The sequence below is a fragment of the Naumovozyma dairenensis genome, chromosome 2 (assembly GCF_000227115.2).
Source record: "Naumovozyma dairenensis CBS 421 chromosome 2, complete genome".
NCBI lineage: Eukaryota > Fungi > Ascomycota > Saccharomycetes > Saccharomycetales > Saccharomycetaceae > Naumovozyma > Naumovozyma dairenensis.
Genome location: NC_016480.1, coordinates 1,008,243 through 1,031,694, shown reverse-complemented (window position 1 = coordinate 1,031,694; position 23,452 = coordinate 1,008,243). Strand labels below are relative to the sequence as shown.

Genomic DNA, 23,452 nt, shown 5'->3' with positions numbered 1-23,452 from the left:
GCTGAGGATTGTTCAGAAGGTCTGATTGAATTCTAAAAGGACACATTGAATGCAACAATCCGATTCTCCATGCATTTGATTAAATAGCCCTTTATATTTTACTCAAACATACTTTTATCGTTTGATTAATTTGTTAGATTAGCTATAAGTGCTACTTGTGATAATGATCGTTCTAAAAATTCTATTATACACTTACTTTTAAAGAGATTATTCGCGTAGTGCTGAACTTTAAATGAACGATTCTAATAGTAATCCACCACAATAGATGAATTTATAGCATATAAAATAGATGTTAAACTACTGAATCTGTTGCGAACTGTTTTCAATATTATTATCAAAAGCAATTTTAATCTTTTCCAAGCATTATAAGCTAGAGTTAGTCGTTCTCTGGCCTTGTACCATGTAGTTGCATCTCTTTCTTTTATATGTATCTGTATATCTTGCTGTGGAAATAGTTCATTTAACATAACTATCTCCATATTTGTTCTTATGGTTTTCTTATCATCACCTCATCATGTTTGCATTATACGTAATTTTCTTCATTGAGTAAAGAGGCATCAGTAATGGACCCAACTTTTAAACTGTATCCATAAAGCTATCACTTATTTAGAATAACATTTCACTTAAAGTTGGTTTACAAAAAGAAATTTACGCAAAGTAGTAAAATGCTCAAGTGTATAATGCTCTAGTCCAGCATTGATATGGTTCAAGAAGGATTCTTCAAGAGGACCATTGTAGTTATTTATGACCATCGTGGTTATTATGTCCATCGCGAGGCTCTTGTATGAAGTGAATCTTTGATGAGTTTAACGCTACTCAAGCAATGGGCTTCATTTCTGTAGTTTCATTCGTCTATGCAAAACTTACTTCCACTAATGGAGGCTCTCATTAACTGGATGCAATACAAATAATCATAATTATTGATCCCGTGGCCTCCTAGTGGCAAAACAAAAGTTGAAAGTGGATGTCAGTTCTGAAGAAATTCTTGGTGCTAAAGAAATCCATTGCATATATAAGAAGCGTAGATATTACGAGCTAAAGTAATACTTAGTTTACTCTTATTTCCTTGACGTTCTACTATCATCTTTGCTGTTCTTCATCAGGGTTCCCTCATAAATCTACTTGACATGGTCATTATTACACAAAATGTCACTGGGTCCATTTATCGGTGATCAGTATGTATCTAACTAAGTAGCTTAAAAATACGCAGATTTTTTAATAAGTAAAGTCAATTATTGTTAAATATCTCTTCATACAGCCAAAGAGTTCATAAGGAATAAATGCATAGAAGCAAAGTACTTCTATTTTTTAGCATTGTTGAAAACAATTAAACTATCAATAGGTTTCAAACAACGCCCTTCACTATGTCACCGTTGAACCAACTATTGTTACGAAGAACTACAAGATACATCTCAAGAAATATCTTACGAAAAAAATCATCTGCTTTGAACAAACTGATAGTAGAAAGATCATATTTTTCAACTCATAACTCTAAACATTTGAACGATACATCGTCTTCTTCAAGGCATTCATCATCTTTCCATTCGAGAGACGTAAGCTTAACTCTCTTAAGTGGTGGAATCCTCTTATTATCATATTCATACTTAACAACAAAGGGTAATCCATTATCATTAGATTCAATAAATACCATAAAGGAATTCTCAACTTTCTTCAATAACCAGAATTCTGGAAAAAATGGTAACACACAAAATAAAGAAGGTACAATAATGATCCTTGCAGAAGATCAAATTGAAAAAAAATTACACGATAATGAAGAAAGTCATTCGATTAATCGTAATAAGGGTATCTTCCGTTACGACGTCTCTCAATTACCTTCAAACCATCCAATTGAAGATAATCATGTGGAACAAATTATTACCATACCTAATGAAGATCAATCATCAAATGATGAAGAAGATTTATATTTCTTTGGAATATTCGATGGCCATAGCGGTACTTTCACTTCTAAAAAATTGAGTCAAGATCTTGTTAGATATGTGGCAAACCAGATACATAATTCGTATGATTCCATTACAACAGCAACGATGAATGGTTTATTCCCATCTTCAACAAAAATAGACAACGCCATCAAGAGTGGGTTTTTGAAATTAGATAATGATATCGTTCAAGAATCATTTAGAAAATTATTTCAAAGTCCAACAAATGAAAACATGATAAATACTTTACCTGCAATCTCTGGCTCTTGTGCCCTGTTAACAATGTACAATTCATTGAATAAAACTTTGAAAGTAGCTGTTACCGGTGATTCAAGAGCTTTACTTTGCGGGAAAGATGAAAATGGCAATTGGACAGTGGAATCCCTATCGATCGATCAAACAGGTGATAATGTTCGTGAGGTCGAGAGAATACGTAATTTGCATCCAAATGAACCAAATGTTATTCGTAATGGAAGGATCTTGGGTTCATTACAACCATCAAGAGCCTTTGGAGATTATCGTTATAAAGTTAAAGAAGTCGATGGGAAGCAATTATCAGAATTGCCCGATCATGTTAAGATATATTTCAGAAAGGAACCAAGGGATTTCTTGACTCCACCTTACGTTACTGCGGAACCTGAAATTACTACAACGAAAATAACAGATAAGACCAAATTCATGGTATTGGGATCCGATGGATTATTTGAATTGTTGACTAATGAACAAGTTGCTGGATTAGTTGTAAGATGGATGGAATCAAATAATTTGATAGAAACCGTTAACGCAACTCCTCTGGGGAAATTACCCAATGTGAAAGACTTGACAACGGATATGGATTCACAAAGACCACCTTTCAGATATAATACGAAAGATAAAAATAGAGACTATGCCAAGAATCCCGAATATTTAATGCAGGATAAGAATGTTGCCACACATTTAATTCGGAATGCCCTCAGTGCTGGTGGTAAACAGGAATATGTTTCCACGTTGGTAAGTATCCCATCTCCAATGAGTAGAAGATACAGAGATGATTTGACTGTTACAGTGGCATTTTTCGGCGACTCTGGGGAAAATAGTGATGGTTCCATGGTAATCAACCCTGAAGCAACGACACCACCCAAACCAAGATTATAAGAAACATCACCCCTCACAGTAATAACTTATAATATGACCTAGTATAATAATAATAATAATAACAATGTATTCTTTTTTTTTTTGATATAATTAATTAATCTAAACATAAAGTATTTAATGTAATTATAATTTACTGTTCTCCCGTCTTCTTCTCACTCTCTTTAGTGTGGCGCGGCCATTTCTCGTCCAATATAAATGTAAAATACAATAATTATAATAAACTCCTTTACATAAAACAGTTATTCTATAATTTTTGTAGATCGACTATAGAAGCAAAAGCAACCAATATCCAACTTTAAATTGTACCAAAATACACTGTGGGGCACTGGTATTACTTTTTACAATCACATAACAATATTAAAGACAAATAACAATGGATAGATCAATAACAGCAGTCAAATTAGTTTACTAGGAGAAGCAGCAGTAGGGAAATCATCAATAGTATTAAGGTTTGTCTCTAATGATTTCTCTGAAAACAAAGAACCAACAATCGGAGCGGCATTCCTAACACAGAAAGTCACCATTAATGATCATACAGTAAAATTTGAAATTTGGGATACAGCAGGTCAAGAACGATTTGCATCGTTAGCCCCCATGTATTATAGAAATGCTCAAGCTGCGTTGGTCGTATATGATGTTACAAAACCCCAATCTTTCATTAAGGCTCGTCATTGGGTGAAAGAATTACATGAACAAGCAAGTAAAGATATTATTATCGCATTAGTAGGGAATAAGATTGATATTTTAGAAAATAATGAAAATGAAAGGAAAGTGGCACGTGAAGAGGGTGAGAAGCTAGCCGAGGAAGAAGGATTACTATTTTTCGAAACTAGTGCTAAGACAGCTACGAATATTAATGAGGCGTTTGTTGCCATTGGGGAGAAAATTCCATTGAAGAAACCAGGTGATGGAGATAATCCAGATAGCGCTGGTGTCACAAATGAACAAAGAATCGATTTGGCCAATTCTGCTCATGCAGCTAGCCAAGTTTCCGGTTGTAATTGCTAAATATATTAATATGATATAGAAGATATTTACAGAATTATAATAACAGAAATAAGAATTATAAGAGTATTTGTTGATTAGTTGGATGTGGTTATACTTGACAACATTGACTGTGGTCCAACTAATTAGAGAGATGATTCACAAAGATTATTGATATAGCCTGATTACCCAAGATTCTAGAAAGGAACAGTGTACCGAAGGGGGATAAATCAAGCCTCTTTGATTCCGACTATCTAACTAGCTCCTTTGCCTATGGTTCGAAATAACTATTTATTTTAGATCCTTCTTTTGTTTTTTCTTTAATGAATGACCTAGAATATTATTATATACGTACTACTCTACATATGCCATAGAATTAAACTAACCATTCTTCTCTTTAATCACTTCTGTAAGATTATTTATAGATGTTGCGAGGTCCGAAATCTTTTCTTCAGTTTTCCTGAGCCTTGCTTCTAATTGTTCCTTTGTCAGACCATTTGACGTCGTTCTCTCAGATGACGATTTTAATTTTTGAACTTTTTTATACCATTCTTTTGAGACAACAAAGTGTTTGTCTACATTCTCAGCCTCCCTTTGTAATTCTAAAGACCTTTTATTTTTCAAAGTTGTTTTACGAATTCCAATCTCAGATTCAACATCATCAAATAAACTGTCTTCAAACCCAAAATATCCATCTGTCAAATCCCATTCTGTATCCGTTTCATTGGCATCATCTGGAAGATTATTTAAACGATTGTATTTAATTCTTTTAGCCACATGAACTTCCTTGATAGCAACATATAATAACATCGGACTATAAAGAATTAACATTATTAAATAATTTAAATCTCTTCTTTTCTCCATTGAAAGCAATCTTGTTACTGGGACAGTACATATTTCGATCAAATTTAAAGGAGCAACAAAAACATCCTCATCGGGAGCTCTAATAAATCTTAAGGTCTTTTGTGACATTAATGCCATATACTCATCATCAGTATTCTCAATCACCTCTTGATATGCATTCGCATATAGAGCAATTAGAATATTCAGCAAGATAACAGTGACAATGAAACAGTATCCGTAATATAATATTGCAGCATAAGGTGGTGCGAATCTATCAAACATATCAAAAGTACCTAATCCAAACACTGTTATGATCAAATTGGTTAATATTGGCATAGTTATTTCACGTTTCCCATCCGCTGAATCTAATCCTAAGAACCCTTGAAGGAACCCAAGCATGATCAATAATAACAATGCAAAAAATACTATTGATTGTTGTAACATATGTTTTAAGACTACCAGCAACGCTCCAACAATTCTTTCAGATTCTAAATAAAGTAATAATCTTGACCATACAAAGGGAGCAGCGCACGAAAGAATTCTATAAGATATCCTATCATAATCTTCACCAGGTTTGTCCAATTTGAATGAATATAAACTATTAAAACGGAATATCATAGATGTTAATACAATACCATATAATGTGTCATTGAAACATGTCCAAAAAGAAAAGTAGGCGTTGCCAATGTAATAAAATTTTGAAAATTCACTTGATATATAACCCAAAGTGAATAAGTAAAAGATATATTCCCAGAAATCCAATGGTACCACATTGGTTCCACTTTTCCCATTTACCACGATAGTATACAGAATTAAAAATACTACTGCGAAGAGAATTTGTAAGATATTTTGATATTTTGGTGTCTTGATCCGCTCTGGGTTGAAATGGTCCATGAATTTCATAGATGAAATTTTCTCATCCTTGATGAACATTGTCGGATCTCGATAATTTTGAAGAATCCAACCTCTCCAAACCCATTTCAAACATCTTTGAAATCCACTTGATCCGATAACTATAATACAATGTAAATCGGTAGCCAACTCTACTGCATTCATTGGTTCCATATCTTTATCTTTCTCATTAATAACATATTTACGTAACAATAGTTGCATGAATAAGAAATCTAAATCTCTAGTTTCTTCTTTATCAATAATCATTTTACATAATTTTTGAGAAGCCAAGGATCTCATTTCATATAATTCTGAATCATGTAATTCTCTCAAAGCTAGTTCATTATTCCATTTAACTACTCTTAATATGGCAAAGATAATGACAGATCTATACTTGAGGAGATTTCTCTTATCATTGTGATTCCCACCACATGCATCGTATGCGAGAGTTACAATTTTTGAATTTAAAATAGAGGAACCATCTTGTATTATTTCATCAGTACTGAGGGCTACCTTAATGGTTTCATCAATTAAGAATTTCAAATTCAAAGCAATTTTTAAAATTTGACGTGGATTTGGGACATTATGTTCTCCCGGGCAAAATCCTTCAAGAGGACAATCTTGTCTAGTTAATGGTAATGTTTGATATGACATGGTAAATTTCGTAAAACCAGCATAAGTTGGTTGATAAACAGAGCTATCTTGGTTCTTTTCCACTTCAAGATCCACCTTCACCTTCATCTCATCGCATGTCATCTCTTCCAAGATTGCTGTCCCTTAAAATACCAAAAAAAGAAAACAATCGACCCCAGTGAGGATTGAACTCACGATCTTGCGATTAACAGTCGCACGCCTTAACCAGCTTGGCCATGGAGTCTGATTGGAAATTTTGGCTTTTAGGTGACAGCCGTGTTCGCCAATGCGGTCCCGTGACCGCTGGGATCTTATTACGACGAATTATGAACCAGATACGCACCATAACTAATCTAACAATGTGGAACAACTATGTTGTAACGATAAATATCAATAGGTGCAACAGATAAATTAAAAATAATTAAGAAACAGGTCAAAGGAAAAATTTCAGATATATAGGGAGGAACATATCCTCTATACTTGAAGATCGAAAATGCAAGAAATATAGTATGAAATCGATCATGTAATAATATGAGAGAAACCTTTTTCTTGAATTCAGCAAGTAGAGAAGCGTCGTAAAAAAGTGAATTCGATTAGCTAACTGAAGTGAAAATGAGCCTCAACTTGTAAACCTATCCGAACCACTAAATCACATATATACACTCTACCTATAGATCTATATATATATATATTTCCACCTTAACTCGGTTAATTTGACGATAAATAGGAACTTTGAACTGAAAAATCTTTATTAAGAAGCCATAACTTTTAACGGTCTCTATGTAGTCACTTCAATGGATATAGATGTATTATATCTGGAATATGGATTACTGAGTATTTTTAATTATAAAACCTTTTAATAGTAGAAATAAATGGCCCCCCTTAAATATTTATCATACGACCGTCCTGCGCGGAATTCACTGCGATCTGGTCTAAACAAGAGAAAGACAAAGGAAAATCTGGGAAAAACTTTCAAGGGAACTAACAAGAACAAATATATCATGAATGGAGAGCTTATAACTAAGGTTGACAATTGGTACATTCCTTGAAACATTCAGGAACCAATTTACTTAACCAGTAATAACCAAAATCAAAGACAACAGAAACATACCCAATTAAATAGTAAACTCCAAAATTAACCGGAATTGGATACCAACTATAAAGTAAGAGAAAAAACATGTCGAAGGAGGGAACGGAACTTACAAGACAGAAAACATTAGAAAAGACAAGCGCAAACATTTCAGAATCCAAAGCTGAACATGTAGGCGCTTTGAAAGTCAACAGACCACATATTGATGCTACCTACGTAGGTTGGAAGCAATTAGGTGGTTGGGAAGAAAAAGATGAATTGACCCCTGAAGATGATTTAATGGATATGAGTAAAGAAACCATATTGGATAATATTATACCTGATACTCTATATGGTGATTGGTATCATTCTGTGGGGATCTTTGCCCTTGGTGGTATACTATCCTTTGCCATTGGGAAATTTCATTTCTCATTTGCTCCTGCATTTTTCGTGGTACTTATCACTGGGTTGCTATACAGAACTTCTATTAAAAAGTATAGAGGGTCTATTAGAGATTTAGTTCAAAAGGAAATGACTGTACAAAGAGTAGAGGATGACTATGAAACTTTAGAGTGGTTAAATACCTTGTTAGATAAATATTGGCCAATTATTGAACCTAATGCCTCCCAAATGGTGGTACAACAAGTTAATGAAATCATAAGAACAAATCCTTCCATTCCAACCTTTATTAAAGCTCTTTGGATAGATAAATTCACTTTAGGTATTAAACCTCCAAGAGTTGATCGTGTAAAGACCTTCCAGAATACAGCTTCGGATGTCGTTGTCATGGATTGGAGTCTTTCTTTTACCCCTCATGATTTATCAGATATGAATGCGAAACAAGTGAGAAATTATGTTAATCAAGGTGTAGTTATCAAGGCAAATATATTTGGCTTTGTTATTCCTGTTTCAGTATCAGATGTTTCTTTCAAAGCTGACGCAAGACTTCGTTTTAAATTGATGACTCCATTTCCTCATATGGAAACTGTTAACATTCAATTATTAGAAGTTCCAGATATTGATTTCGTCGCCTCACTTTTTGGTAACTCCCTTTTCAATATGGAAATATTGGCTATTCCTGGCTTATTGCCATTAATACATAGAATGGCTTCCAAATATATGGGGCCAATGTTATTACCACCTTTCTCGTTACAATTAAACATTCCACAATTAATATCTTCTTCTGCATTATCTATTGGTGTTCTTGAAGTTACAATAAAAAATGTTAAAGATATTAAACGGTCATCATCAATGCTTAATATTTCCATTGATCCATATTTAGCTTTTGAATTTGGTGGTAAAAGAATAGCCAAAACAAGAACTGTTAGAGACACATTGAATCCCGTATGGAATGAAACCATGTATATCCTTTTACAATCATTTACTGACCCTTTGACGATTAGTCTTTACGATAAGCGTGCTAAATTGAAAGATAAAGTATTGGGAAGAATTGAATATAATTTAAATTCTTTACATGATAATGATAGTCAAAGAAATGTTCATGCTAATTTCTTGAGAAATTCAAAGCCAATCGGGGAAATGAATTTCGATTTAAGATTCTTCCCAACTTTGGTCGCTAAGAGATTACCTAGTGGTGTCGTTGAAGAATTACCAGATTTGAATACTGGTATCTCTAAGATTGTCGTTGAAGAGGTTAGGATTGTACAAGATGAACCTGACAAGAAGGTGAACGCTTATGTTGAGCTATATGTCAATGCAAAACTAGTCTTAACTACAAAAAAAGCAACATCTGATGAAGACACTATCAAATGGAGTCAAGATTATGAAGCTGTTATAATGGATCGTCGTAAGACAAGATGTAAATTCGTTATTAAAAATGGTGACGATGACAGTATTGTAGGTACTTCTGTTCAAACTTTGAACGATTTGATTGATAGAACTCAAATCGATAAGAAATCTATTCCGTTGAAAGATGCTAAAGGTGAATTGACAATCACTACTCATTGGAAACCTGTTAGTTTAGATGTTGGTACCACGTCCATTGCATACACTCCACCAATTGGTGTTGTGAGAGTGTTTGTCGAAAAGGCAACGAATTTGAAGAATTTGGAAAAAATTGGTAAAATTGATCCTTATGCTAAAGTGTTAGTCAATGGTATTTCAAAAGGTAGAACTGATACACAGCCACAAACTTTGAATCCTGTTTGGGAACAAGCAATTTATGTTGCTGTTACTTCATCCAATCAAAGGATTACAATTGAATGTATGGATGTGGAAACCGTTAATAAAGATCGTAGCGTTGGTAAATTCGATTTGAAAATCCAGGATCTTTTCCATAAAGATGAAAATGATAGATATGCCATAAATATCGATGATAAGTCAAGAGTTGGACCTCTTGTTAGAAAGAAAGGTTCACAAGGTAATATTACATATAAAGTCTCATTTTATCCAACAATGCCTGTTTTAACATTAGAAGAACTTCAAGATGTTGAAAAAATCCAATCACGTAAGAAGAAGATTGAAGATCGTAAAAAAACCGTTGACGAAAAGAAACTATCAACAGACGAGAAGCGTAAATTGCAACAGGAAGAAACTGAAATTAAAGACATAGGAAGAAATGTTTTCAGGCAAGGAAAAGTTGGTATCTTAACCAACCAATTAACCAATTACAATGCTGGTGTTTTATCCATCTCAGTTTTAGATGGTGAATTACCACAAACAGGCCTTTACGTTCAAGCTTTCTTCGATGCAAATGGGCATCCTCGTTTTGTCTCCCCACAAATATCATCAAGGATAATCAGAACGGGTTGGACAGGTGATGTTATGATCAAAGAATTACAAGATTCCGTTACTACCTTCAAAGTGACCAAGAAGAAGTTTTCTAATAAAGTCGATAATAGTATTTGCCAAGTTTCTATTTCAACTATTGATTTAGTTAAAGAATGTTATTATAAACCAAGCATCATTGATATTTCAGGTGAATCGAATGCCAAGATTATGGTTCAAGTTTCATGGTTCCCAATTGATGTTGATGAATTACCTCAAGCTGATTTGAAATCTAATTCTGGTGAATTAACCATTTTAGCTAAGAGTGCAGAGAATTTGATATCTGCTGATACAAATGGATATTCAGATCCATTTATCAAATTTTATATTAATGATGAAGATGATCCTCGTTGGAAAACAAAGATTGTAAAGAAGACTTTGAATCCAACTTGGAACGATTCTGGTACTATTGAAATCCATAATCGTATGCATGATAGATTAATTCTTAAAGTGATGGATTGGGATGCAGCTAGTGGAGATGATACTATTGGTTGGGGTTCAGTACCATTAAGTAAAGTTGATCCTGAGGGAACTACGTCGCTCGATGTAAAAATTAAAGGTGTCAATGGGGAAGATGGTGGTGTTGCACATTTAGAGTTTACATATTCATCTCGATATATTACTGGTGTAACGAAACGTGAAGCTAAAGTTGGTGATATTGCATCTAAGGGTATTGGTTCTGGTTTGAAAGCCGGACAGACCGTTGTTAGTACCGGTTTAGGTACAGTTGGTAAGATAGGAAGAGGTATATTTGGTGGTAAAAAGAATAAACACAATAACAACTATAAATCAGATGAGGAAAGAGAAGACGAAGAAGAAGAATAGCCAAATTTTCACAAACATTAATATTATTAGAACATTTTATTTTTTAGTTTATTTGATTTATGTAATAAAGAAGGTAAAAACAAAACAAAAAATCTCCTTTAAGAAATCGGGATATTTCATTCTATAGACTATATGATATATAATTTATCATAGAAATTTGTATGTAGTCGACTAAGTTTGTACGTAATAGATTGACCCTAAATCTTTTCCCAGATTATATCAGCTCATGCTCATCTAATGGAATAAACTAGATATTTTCAATAATTGGAAAGGATAACCTCCAGTTTTCAGGTTAAAAACATAAGTCAAAGCAGCGAAGAACATATAAACGAACAATGCACATAGTATTGAGAAAGAGGCTTCTACGACTGAACGACGTTTATTACCCTTATATAATTCTCCTAATTTAGGAATTCCGATTGCTAAAGTGACAACCATAGTGGCTAAAATCCCATAAACGACACCAATAGCTTGTGTTTCAATGGCAAATTGGTTTTGGAAATCATTTGGAATGAAATATATAATTTCGCCATTTTTCGAAGTGCCCGCTAACATTGTATTTCTAATTTTGTTAAACATATGACCACCTATCATTAAGATGATGAAAGATACTGATAAGACCCCCCATACTAGTCTTGAATTCAATAAATATGTGGCAATATAAGTATGTTTTTTCAATAAGAAGACGATAATGAAGACGGATACAGCTGTGATGATGGTAGAGCCCCAATTGACTTTTTCATGAACTTCGAAATCCGTGATAGAAGTAGCGCTTTTGAGGGCATTAATTAAATGTTGCACACGAGCAATATCTTTATCAGCAGGGATATCAACAATTTCAGAATCAAGCATATTATTACTACCCGCTTTTAATAAATGAAGACGAGGAATTTGTTCAATACCGAAATCAGCGAATATTTTTGGGATATTTTGTGGGGATTTGACCATAGCTTTGGCAAAGAACAATGCCTTTTCTGAATCATCTTTAGAAAGAGCATCAGGATGATCATGGAACCATGAGGAAACAAGGGCTTCATATTCTGATTCTAACTCTGCACAAAGGGAGCAGCCAAATTGAGGAGAATTAGAAGTAAAAAGAACCAATATATTAGCATCACGATGGCCTGAAAGAATGGTCTCGTAATCTTTTCCCGATACATTAATAATATTGTCAGAAGACTTACGTGCTTCTTTTAATAATGATGCATTATCTAGAGCAAGGGCTCCAAAGGTGCATAACGATAGTATAGTTAAGACAGAGGAGTATATGCACAATTTCATAGTATTCTTTCAGTTTTACAATAGGACAAACAATGCGGAATGACAAACAAACCTATACAACAGCGTCAATTGAGTCTCGTAATCCTAATTGCCCTTATAACTTTGCCTTTATTCCAGTGAAACTTTTCATTCAACTTAACGACCTTACCTTATATAATATATATAATATATAACATATGTTACGTTACGTGTTAACTGAAAGCGCAGGCCATGCCGTGCAACGCGATCAAAATGGGAAAAGGAAGAAATCGGGAAATGCGAAAACAGGCAAATAACAATCAAATTGGATTATTAAATTATGGAATGGAGGCTCTAGAAAATAAAGTTTATGGTTTGATGGGAATGCTCTTGTCATTGTCAATTGCTGCATTCATACTGACCCTCAGTGATACTCTATCGGGTATACTATCTTATTGTTACTATAAGAAGGTGGATACCTATTCAATTGGCGTTTGTTTGTTTGTTCGTTTTGTTTATATTCCGGAAAGGACATTATAATAACGAACGAGACACACCATTGTTTGTTGTACTATCCAAGGGATCATCGCTTATTTTCTTTCGTTGTTTCACTTCCATTTCGTGAATCGAGCATATTTATAATAATAAAGACTATTCGATTCCTGTTTTTTCGGTTACCATGCCTATCAAATCATTAGAGACTTATCTCTTCGAGAGAGGTCTTGTTGGTGCTTATCCAATTGAGTCCTTGAAAAATTCAACATTAGGTATAGACATTAACCATTATGTTTCAAGACTACTGAGTTATAAGAAGGAACAATTCTTAGATGCCATCGGTGGCTTCCCAACTAGTTTGAAAATGTATTTAGAAAGTGATTTGAAAATATTTAAAGAATATAAAATCACTCCAATCTTCATATTTAATGGATCAATGACTTATAATCAATTAGAATCAAATGGTTATTTTAATGCCTCTGCCGCAGAAGCTTCAGCTTCATCCAATTTGGAAATCTCATTGGGCTCTGGAAGTCCTCCTGGAAGTTCCACTCCAAAGACAAGTAAAGAATTATTACTGGCTCAAAGGCATAGAGGTTGGACTCAATGGAGTAACCTAATGACAAGTAATCAAAGTTCTTACATTGATCAACCAATTCAACCTCAAGAACCATTTAGATACAATTCTGTTATTGAATTGAAAAGATACCAATCTGATTTAATTAACTATTTCATCGATCATGATATCGTTTATCAAGTCGCACCTTATTGTTCTTGGATTCAATTGGCATATTTATATGATAACGGTTACATTGATGCCATTTATGGTCCAACTGATTGTTTATTATTGAAAAATATTGAAAAATTTATCCTCGGTATGGAATTCCCAAACAAAGATTTCAGATTCATAGATAAGACAAAAGTATTAAAAGATTTCCAATGTACTCATGAAGATTTCATTGATATTGCAATGGCTGTCGGTAATGATTTACAATCTAGTACTTTACCCCCTTTACAAATTTATCCAAATTCAAAAATCTTTGATATTGCTCTTGAAATGTTCTTGAGTACTGGGACTAATTTCTACGCTTATCAATTGTCTAATCCAATAAAGGAAGAAAGTGACAAATATAGACAAAGATATGAGAAAGGTGTTTCCTCTTTAAAATTTATGCCTGTTTTGAAAACAAATGGTAAAGTTGAATTATATACCTATGATGGTGATAATTCAGGTACCTCTTCCATTAATGATAATGATAATAATAATAACGATAATGATAGCGCAACTAATATTAAACATAAGAAGGATACTGTCTCAACTTCTCCATCTTCATCTTCATCTTCTACACATGAAATCCAATCAGATATCCCTAATGATGTCCATGATTTTATTGCTCAACAATTACCATCAGAATATTATTTTTATAGATCCTTAGGTTTAGTCACTGGTAAATTATTTGATGCCATAAGTACTGGTATCTATCCTGAAGAACCACCATTAGATGGAGGTTCTTCCGATTCTTATAGAGAATTATTGAAATTATCCGTAGATATGTTTAAAAATAAAGATATAAATTTATTGACTCAGCCAATCAATAGATATTTCCAAATGAAACAAATCAAGCAAATTAAATGGTTCTCACCAAATTATCCAACTTCATTAATAAATAGAACTTCCCCATCATTATTTGAAAAAATCAATAGAATAATAGTTAAGACACAAGATAAAGAAAAACAATTTTCCATTGCAGAACTTATTAAACTTCTTTCTGAAAGTAGTGATATTTCAGCAGATTTCGTTTCTGAAGAAGTCATTTTCCCTAATTCAGTTCCAATGGAGAAAAAATTATCTACATCATTTGATTTATTATCTACAAGCATGTTAAGAGTTTTAACCCAGTTAGAATTTTTTGATTTCAATATTCCCACTAAATCGTTAAAACCAACTAAGTTAGGGTCTGTCTTATTGAATTTACCTAAATTATCCATCGATGATAAACATTACGACTCTATATTACTATTATTAATATTTTTGAAGACAAAGGTAATGTCATTATCAGAAGATGTAAAACCATCAGTTCGTTCTGCATTATCAGACGTTACTCTACGAACATATCCTCAAGAATCTCAATATATTTTATTAATTACTCGAATCCTAACATTATTTCAAATCAATCAAAGACCAACAAATTACCATGGTCCAATCGACAAGAAAACATTAATATTTAGAGAACACTTAGATTTCATTAGAGAGAACATGAATGAAATATATGAAGCGACATTGATTTCATCATTAACTGCCAACGAATTTGATAGATTATCATTAGATAATTTCGAATGGCAATCCAAAGTCGTTAGAAATATGCCATTTAAATTAGCTACCCCAAATACTATAATGGCAATGATGTGGGAATTCTTCCTTCAAAAATATTTACATAACGGGAACGTTAAGACTGATGCCTTGGCTTTAGTAGCTACTGAATTTGGAACTTATAAATCAGTTCCTAATTTGAATGAACAATTTGAACATTCTTATGAATATTTGATGCAAATATTGAAAGTTCTAAAAGAACTGAATGCTATTGGCTTGTTTGATAGAAAAGATTTGAAAATAGTAGAAGAAGCATTGGAATTTTGTAGCAATGCTATTAAGGAACAAGAAAATTGATGCATAGAAAAAAAAAAAAAATGACAAGAAGTAATTTTTTTTCTTAGATTAAGATATAGTTTTTAATTCACGTAATTTCACAATATTTTAATTTTAAAATCAATGATTCTCTTCCTGAAGTGTTCGTAAAAAGCTCTAGAACTAGAAAACTTCTGTGTTAATTTTTTTAAAACTTTGGTGACAGGGCACGGAGTTTGTAAATAGTTCATGTATAGTATATAGATTACTTGGTTTATATAAGAAGTAGCGGGACGATAAGATGATTACCGAAAGGTCCTAAGACTGGTAACGTTATCTGAAATACCCTCGGTTGCAACGTTATCTTTAGTAGTTCTTCAAAAAATCGTCAAGCTCAGCGTATCCTAAACTAGCACCAATATTGACAAGGTTATGGTCGTTTTTCATATATACCGAAAATTGGCACTTTAAACGACAATATATGATAAACCATTTTATTATGTTAAATGATACTATTCTATGTGATAATTCAAAATCAAAACTGTAATTTAAAAGAATAATACTCGGGAAATAATATTATTTGTTGAGAGACACTGACTATCCATCGTTATGTAGTGCACACGCTAACTTTATATCTAAAAAAAGGCATATATATTTTAAAAAGTTTTATATAAATCTATATCTTTGAAAATATATATATTCAGAGTAGCATGACTAACTCTGTATGAAAAGAGATATGAAAAAAGTCAAAAATTAGTTTATTTTTGATATATATTATCTTTTCTTTCCTTATATCGAATTAATATATATGAACAACGTAAAGTAAATAAAGAATGGCAATTTCAGAAATCATCTCTCAACTCTTCAATATCCTCAAAACATAATTTGCTCCTCTAGTATGTTAAACTGCATTAAATTCTGATCATGAAATTGTAGCAACAAATTCCATTTTTTGACTTTTATATCTTTCTTGAAGACTATTCCTATTTCTAGTTGGTGAGAGCTGGGCGGCTAAATCCAAAGATAATACCAATATATAATTTCATACTATCAATATATCATATAAAACAAATAATAAAACAACACAGTCCTAACAAATTATAACATATAAATAATACATAGCACCTACCATTAAATAAAGCCTTCTACCTTGATCATTGGGAAACTGAACCGACAACGTCATCAATTTCAGCCAGTGACTAAAACATTTGACTCTAGGCAATGATGGAAACTTCTGTAAAAGTAACCTAAAAAATCACGGTTATGGAACGCAGCAAACATCATTATGATGTATTGGTGTGCTGACACCTTCACCTTGGGTGGTTTCCTAGAACGTTCGCGAGCATCATACAAAGACCTAGACTTAAAATTTTTATCAATGAAATAAAGAATCATATACTCTCCAAAGACATAACCACAAGTACTCACCAAATAATTAAATCTACCAACAAAATTAATAATAAATGGTAAACTCTGATACCTAGTGGTACTAGCCCTCTTAACATCAGCTTCAATATCTTTGAAGGTCAAATCATCACCATTACTAGCTTCCCATAGACCCTCCATTTGATCCCTGCTATCCTTCACCGAGAAATACATCAAGATATCCAACTTCTGACCTTGAATTTCCTCGCGCATTATATTATACGATCTTGTCATGACCATGTCATTGCTGAACAACTCACCAGGCACCGGCAACTTGAGCTTACTAACAATGACCTCCCAAAACTTCGCAAGAGCACTCACCTTGAATTTATCGAATATCATAGGTTTCGAACAACTATATTTTGAACATGACAGCGTGGAGGCCACTATCGAGGGATAACTTCCTCACACAGTCAAATTCACTTTCTGACATGATCATCTTCAACAATAAAATAAACTCAAAACCAGACCAAATTCCCAGCAGACATAACCACCATCTTTAGCACCAACACAATCAAGACAAGGCTTATCGGCAACCGGCAACCGGCAAAGGGAAATCCAAACAACTTTCGTTAACCATAAAAAAACAACCGAGGACAAAGTTCGAATGGAATTCCAATAAACTCAAAAGCATTTTTAGCAGAGCTGAATAGACCATTAATCTCATCCATCATGGATATAATTCTTTTTCTTTTATTAGGACCATGATCAAACGGTAAAAGGACAATTCTTGGGGTAGGCGACACATCATTATTATTATTATCATCATCATCATTTATACTATCCTCATTCACCAAACCACGAGTACTGTTTGCCAAATTATCAGGCAAATCTACCTCATGATATAAACCTGAAAAAAAAAACTAACTATCATTAGAGGCAATAAAAATTATCAGACTGATCCATATCTGGACTCAAATCTTCAAATATTGAAGACTTATTAGCAGAAGAAAAAGAATTACCACTACCAACCTCATCAGATTCACCAATACTTACACCAACTCCCACAACTCCTGGACCACCATCACCATTCAAATAATGATACAAATTAGCAACATCTTCTGAAATATTATGATGATGGCCACAACATAAATCATGACGGTCGTAATCCAGATCATAAAATTTGGATACCTGCTTAGTAATGCAAACATCTGGTTTCACCGAACAAGTTTGAACGCTTCTCTTGGTCCAATAGGAAAGACATACCCCACCTTCACGCAACCTACCTGCCGTCTGGATATACTCCCCAATTGATGGAAGGTAATCAAGCATTATCACCAACTTAACTCCTTTGATATCAATACCCTCTGAGACCAACTTTGTACCAATCATTATTCTGCATTTCTCATCTTCTATAAATCTTCTTGATTTCTTAATCTTCTCTTCAGATGGTAAATCCCCATGAACCCATTCAGAATCTTGCCTGAAATACAACTTCTCAACAGTAACCTTTTCCTTGCAAACAATAATCACCTTGGACTTAGTATCATACTCCATAAATCTATCCACCAACATTTCCACCTCACTCTCTGTCATAGTAGATCTTTCAAAAACTTGGAACTTCTTCACAATATTCTTGAGAGGAGTTTGATTAACCAGGTCAAAGTACAAGATTCTGTTCTTATTGGACACCATTGACGTACACATCTCCTTGTCATAACCAATAAAGTTCATAGGTTTGACCATACCCTTTTTACCAGCAGTACCAGTCATCACCACCACCTTCCAAGCAAGATTAAAGTTAATCTCAGAAATCAATCTAAAAGATTGTCCACGGTACAATTGTTCAGTCTCTAAGTTGTGAAACTCATCAATGACAATCATACCTAGAATACAATCTTGATATATATTGTACCAGTTATTGACCAACCGGAGAAAATTCTCAGAACCTAAATCGTTAAAGGTGCCAACGTAAACATCACAAAACAAATTCTTCTCTTCAACAGCTGGACCATTAACAAACAGATCCTTGAGAATACCACAGTTGATACCACATGAAGATAGTCTTAGTTTCATATTCGATAACAAACAAACATAAGGAACAAACACAAATGAAACAGTCTTTTGTTCACCATAAGATAATACAACCGAAGGAATCTGAAACAGAGCAGTTTTCCGAAAACCTGGAAGAGCTTGAATAGGGATGATCTGAGTTCCCCATAAATAAATTTCCACAGAAACATCAAATTGACCTTCTCTGAATTGAAATTCTTTACCATACAACTTCTTACCGGCAACAAACAAATCTTTGATGGAACCATTTGAGGAAACGTATTTCTTGACACAATTATTCCTGGCTACAGCAGGCTCACCTTCTTCTTTTTCTTTGCCATAACCAAGCCCTAACCAATTTTGCCAGGCACTATTGATTAAGGAAGCGTATTTCTCCTCCAACGACGCATCTGCACCAACACCACTCCCAACATCGTTACCGTAGATACCTTGACCAGTTGCAGCAGAATGACCAGCTAGTCTCTCTTTTACATTCATCACATCTATATCTTCACCTTCAACCTTAACGTATTCACGAACTAGCTTGATCATTCCATGTCTCAACTCTCTAAAAGACAACCTCGAAAACCTATCAACAGACATTGGGTACACCTTCAACAACGATTGGAATTTATGATAATGCATCAACGTATGAGACAGACCATCAACGAAAACAAAGGAATTCAAAATATTACTGGAATATTTAACAGGATCAAAATCATCTTCTGACCACCACCACCAACTGATGTGGCCAAGTAATTTCTTAGTAAATACTGTTCTGCGACTGTGTCAGTTTCTTGGAATAAATCTCTGCTCATGTTACAATAATCCTTACCGAGAGCATGTTTCAATACTACTCTTGTGACAAAAATGTAATAAATTAATTAATTTGAAGTTTTCTTATCCAAAGATTTGTATAAATAATTAGCTGTTCTTGTTTTGGAATAAGAAGTAGTGATATCGAAACATCTAGACTCTGCATCAATAAACATATTTCTGTTATTACTAGCATATTTTAAGATAACCATATCTGGGAATCTGTAAGAACCAGTACTTGAGAAATATATCATCTACATTAAACACACACCCATTTCAGTTACAATTTTAGCAATGACATCAGGTTCAATGGTAACACCAGATTTGGGATGAGGAACTTGGGCTAGTAAGGTTGCCCATCAAATAAAAAAACAATGAACTCTTAGGAGCAACTCTACTCTCAACGAATTTGGAATTGGGGCCTTTGTTGAGCACAGACTCAGCAATAGCTTCAACGGACCAAACATCAGCAAAGTATTTACGTAATTCTTCAACGCAACCATCATACCTGGCAAGAACACTGCCATAGAATTCTTGGATGTATGATCTGAAGAATCTTTCACCCGAAATCAATACGGTATCAGGTTTACAAACCTTGACATCGAACTTGGTATAATTTTGGTAGCCGATAGCCAGTTTCCGATACATACTCGTGGTCCAATTCCATGGTTCACTAACATCAGAAGAGAAATTCTCATCAGCCTTTGAATCACCACAAATAACTCTGTTGTTAAGATAGCTATATAAAATAGAATAAGTCGCCAAAGCTCTAATAGAGTCAACAATTACGGTACCCATTTAAATGGTGAAAAGCAGGATAAGACAATGAAACATCAGTCTAGTTATAACAGCAGATTTTCAACAACAAAAGCCATCAGAAAGGATTAGCACCTGGCAATAGCATTTTGGTAATCCAGTTAGCCATAGATCCAACTAACTTTAGAGGGTCAATGAACTTTTCAGAGGCAATATGTTCAGCAAAAGATTACTGAGGGAATATTTCAATTAAAATAAACGAAAGCAGCACCTAAACCACGGTATTTTTGGATGGTTGGAAGTTGAAAATCCGTTGGGAACACTTCATCAAAACCTTGCTTAGCGGATGAATGAAACTATGACGACGATGATAATTGCGTTTGACAAAAGAATAGATCTCAAAAAACAACTCATAAGTGGATTCCATGGATTGAGGTTTGACTTGGTGGAATTGGCGTAAAATCGATAAATGTGTCTCAATGAACTTGATTTCACCGACGTTCATTTCTTGTTCGAAAAAGGAAAAGTCTCTGGAATGGACAATATCTCTATTGACAGCAAAACCAAGGGCACCAACTAGGGAGGAACTTTCATCCCTGCGGTGTCATAAACTCGTTCTCCTTCTATTCTGAATGTCCACATCTAATTCACCGACTTTCATCTTCAATACATTTCCGAGATTCAAAAATTGGATAACTAAATCAAATCATAATATCAAGAGCTCATACATTCAAAGCATAATCTCCTATGGTTACCCACTATATTGAGACTATACACTTAAAATTATATGCAATCTTTGATATTACTATGATCATTTTTCTATAATATCTGGAAATCATAAGATTTTGATTTATTATACATTGACCTCTCCATCTAAAACATTTATCGTCACCTAATGTGGAACAAACCTTGAGAGTCCTAATCAGCATTCTAACTTTGAAATGCATTCAATATTGGTACTACCACAACTACATTTTCATAAGTAAGGAAATTTTATGAATTAATTATAAACCTAAAAACACTCTTCCAAACGTTGATAAACTTTGGAGTTTCGATGTACGCTATTGAAAATATAATTACTTAACCTTTATATTATATTGGTATGATTAGCAATTGATAGTTACAATTTAAAATGTGCAATAAGAACTTAGAAGATAATGAAATATGCTATCTATATGAAGCCATAATAATGCATCAGCTCAATTCAATCATCGCCATGGACTTCAATTAACAGGTCCCTTCCCTCTCATTGGAGTTGTTACAATAATTGCAGGGCTGGGTTGCAGATATTCCATAAAATTTTCTTATCTGGTTTGTTAGATAATCCAATGTCATGGAATCTTTGCAAATTAGCCTTGGCAAAAAATAGCACTCATTATGCCGTTATCCTTAGTTATCATAGAGAAGAAGGTAAGGAAATCTGAAATAGTTGACATATATTAACCCATTAATAAGACTAGGGCATCATTTTCAATATTCGGAAAATCAAGCAAGTATTTTGTTCCAATCAAAATTTTGGAATTCGGTTGCTCTCTGAAATTATCCATTAACCTAAACCTCTCTTTTATATCAATTTTTTCAGTAATTTTAATCGATATATCTCCTAACATGGCATGCAAAGCATCAGCTGCGTTCAGTTTGCTTAGAAATAATCATCATTTTCATATTTGTCCTAGGATTAAATAATTGCAAGTGTCGTTTAGCATAAGAGCAGCATTTTTCTGTAAGGTATCATAACCGGACTCCTCTTTCCAGAATTCTTTGTATATATGTTTCAATGGCAGCTCTTTCAGCATATTGTGATAATATATATACTCAGATATGTCAATGCGCTTTACCGAGATTAATTGCTTCAATATCCCTAATTTTTCATCAATATTTTAGTTTGCTGACACACCATCAACCTTTGTGAATACCAATATTTTGAAGAACCACTTTAAGGAACCAATATTCACACTTTCAAAGAGATCCTGATTTATTTTATCAAAGCCATTAATTGCCAAATAACACAAAGACAGCTGTACCATTGTTTCATCCCATTTGCGAATCAAATCACAAAAACTACGATTCATTAAATTTTCGAAAGTACCAACATAGATAGGACATTTAAAGGCATGTTCTTCAGGACCAGTCTTAGTATTCTCAAAAGAATCGAAATCACCAACTTTAAACGATGATTTTATTGAAGGAATTTTCTTCAAAGTTATAATTTTTGCACTCATGGTTGTTTCAAATATGAAGGAGATTTGGTTCTTGTTTGATGCAACTTCGGAAAGGGCATAAATTGGGAACTTATACCAGTTAAAGGCATCATCTTTCGGTGAGATTTGAATTGGATGTACTTTTGCCTGTCCTGTGTATATATTCAATAATAGCATACTTTCCTGTTCTGATAAGCATCTAGAATCATAGAAAAATGAATTTCGCACGTATGCAATATCATAAGGAGATTGAGTGAGAGCTGGTAATTTTGGCTCTTTAGTTCTATACAATGGTTCGATTGTCTTTGTCTCATGATACGTTCTCAAACCTAACCATTCTTGTCATAGTCTACTTAATACTTCCGATCTTTTGCTAATTGGAGTATGTCTGGCTTTATGTGGATTGACAGCATAATCAGAATATCCCGTAATCGCATCGTGGCCTGCATACTCTTCTTTGGATAATTCAAAATGTTTATTATAGCTATAAGCTCCCTAAGCAAACCTATAATAGCACGTCGCATATCCCTAACGATCGATTTTTTGCCTTCTTATGATAAAGGATATTCATATTTAAATTTCATAAACCTATGGTAATTAATCATTTCATTCGTACTAATATAAATAAACAAAATAGGATGTAAAATCTGACGAGAGTAATCTAGATCAGTAAGATTTTTTCTTTCATTGAAAATTTTAACAGGAGGAACAATGATATCATCTTTATTCTCATCAGCGTCTTCTTCCTCATCAACAAGTTGATTGCTTTCTTCTTCGTCTTCATCTTCATTCCCCATTG

General features: G+C 33.6%; 9 protein-coding genes and 1 non-coding gene across 10 annotated transcripts; 4 read left to right on the top strand and 6 right to left on the bottom strand.

Annotated features, from left to right (window-relative positions):
* Nucleotides 1–1,364: 1,364 nt before the first annotated feature.
* PTC5 (type 2C protein phosphatase PTC5) lies at nucleotides 1,365–3,071 on the top strand (the record flags this gene model as incomplete). The annotated part of the gene is made up of 1 exon (XM_003668635.1): nucleotides 1,365–3,071. One exon carries the CDS (start codon nucleotides 1,365–1,367, stop codon nucleotides 3,069–3,071), a length of 1,707 nt encoding a protein of 568 aa, XP_003668683.1.
* A 594-nt stretch (nucleotides 3,072–3,665) lies between these two features.
* VPS21 (Rab family GTPase VPS21) lies at nucleotides 3,666–4,079 on the top strand (the record flags this gene model as incomplete). Its single annotated transcript, XM_003668634.1, has 1 exon — nucleotides 3,666–4,079. The coding sequence occupies one exon, from the start codon at nucleotides 3,666–3,668 to the stop codon at nucleotides 4,077–4,079; it is 414 nt and encodes a 137-aa protein (XP_003668682.1).
* A 357-nt stretch (nucleotides 4,080–4,436) lies between these two features.
* Nucleotides 4,437–6,545, bottom strand: YVC1 (Yvc1p; the record flags this gene model as incomplete). The annotated part of the gene is made up of 1 exon (XM_003668633.1): nucleotides 4,437–6,545. One exon carries the CDS (start codon nucleotides 6,543–6,545, stop codon nucleotides 4,437–4,439), a length of 2,109 nt encoding a protein of 702 aa, XP_003668681.1.
* A 47-nt stretch (nucleotides 6,546–6,592) lies between these two features.
* NDAI0Btrna9N lies at nucleotides 6,593–6,666 on the bottom strand. The gene has a single exon. It is a non-coding gene; the product is annotated as a tRNA-Asn (tRNA).
* A 933-nt stretch (nucleotides 6,667–7,599) lies between these two features.
* TCB1 (tricalbin) lies at nucleotides 7,600–11,103 on the top strand (the record flags this gene model as incomplete). Its single annotated transcript, XM_003668632.1, has 1 exon — nucleotides 7,600–11,103. The coding sequence occupies one exon, from the start codon at nucleotides 7,600–7,602 to the stop codon at nucleotides 11,101–11,103; it is 3,504 nt and encodes a 1,167-aa protein (XP_003668680.1).
* Nucleotides 11,104–11,337: 234 nt separating this feature from the next.
* OST3 (dolichyl-diphosphooligosaccharide--protein glycotransferase OST3) lies at nucleotides 11,338–12,384 on the bottom strand (the record flags this gene model as incomplete). Its single annotated transcript, XM_003668631.1, has 1 exon — nucleotides 11,338–12,384. One exon carries the CDS (start codon nucleotides 12,382–12,384, stop codon nucleotides 11,338–11,340), a length of 1,047 nt encoding a protein of 348 aa, XP_003668679.1.
* Nucleotides 12,385–13,021: 637 nt separating this feature from the next.
* On the top strand, nucleotides 13,022–15,505 carry MKT1 (Mkt1p; the record flags this gene model as incomplete). Its single annotated transcript, XM_003668630.1, has 1 exon — nucleotides 13,022–15,505. One exon carries the CDS (start codon nucleotides 13,022–13,024, stop codon nucleotides 15,503–15,505), a length of 2,484 nt encoding a protein of 827 aa, XP_003668678.1.
* A 1,146-nt stretch (nucleotides 15,506–16,651) lies between these two features.
* On the bottom strand, nucleotides 16,652–17,230 carry NDAI0B04000 (uncharacterized protein; the record flags this gene model as incomplete). Its single annotated transcript, XM_003668629.1, has 1 exon — nucleotides 16,652–17,230. The coding sequence occupies one exon, from the start codon at nucleotides 17,228–17,230 to the stop codon at nucleotides 16,652–16,654; it is 579 nt and encodes a 192-aa protein (XP_003668677.1).
* A 531-nt stretch (nucleotides 17,231–17,761) lies between these two features.
* Nucleotides 17,762–19,525, bottom strand: NDAI0B03990 (DEAD/DEAH box helicase; the record flags this gene model as incomplete). The annotated part of the gene is made up of 1 exon (XM_003668628.1): nucleotides 17,762–19,525. One exon carries the CDS (start codon nucleotides 19,523–19,525, stop codon nucleotides 17,762–17,764), a length of 1,764 nt encoding a protein of 587 aa, XP_003668676.1.
* A 2,807-nt stretch (nucleotides 19,526–22,332) lies between these two features.
* On the bottom strand, nucleotides 22,333–22,830 carry NDAI0B03980 (uncharacterized protein; the record flags this gene model as incomplete). Its single annotated transcript, XM_003668627.1, has 1 exon — nucleotides 22,333–22,830. The coding sequence occupies one exon, from the start codon at nucleotides 22,828–22,830 to the stop codon at nucleotides 22,333–22,335; it is 498 nt and encodes a 165-aa protein (XP_003668675.1).
* Between the last annotated feature and the right edge of the window lie 622 nt (nucleotides 22,831–23,452).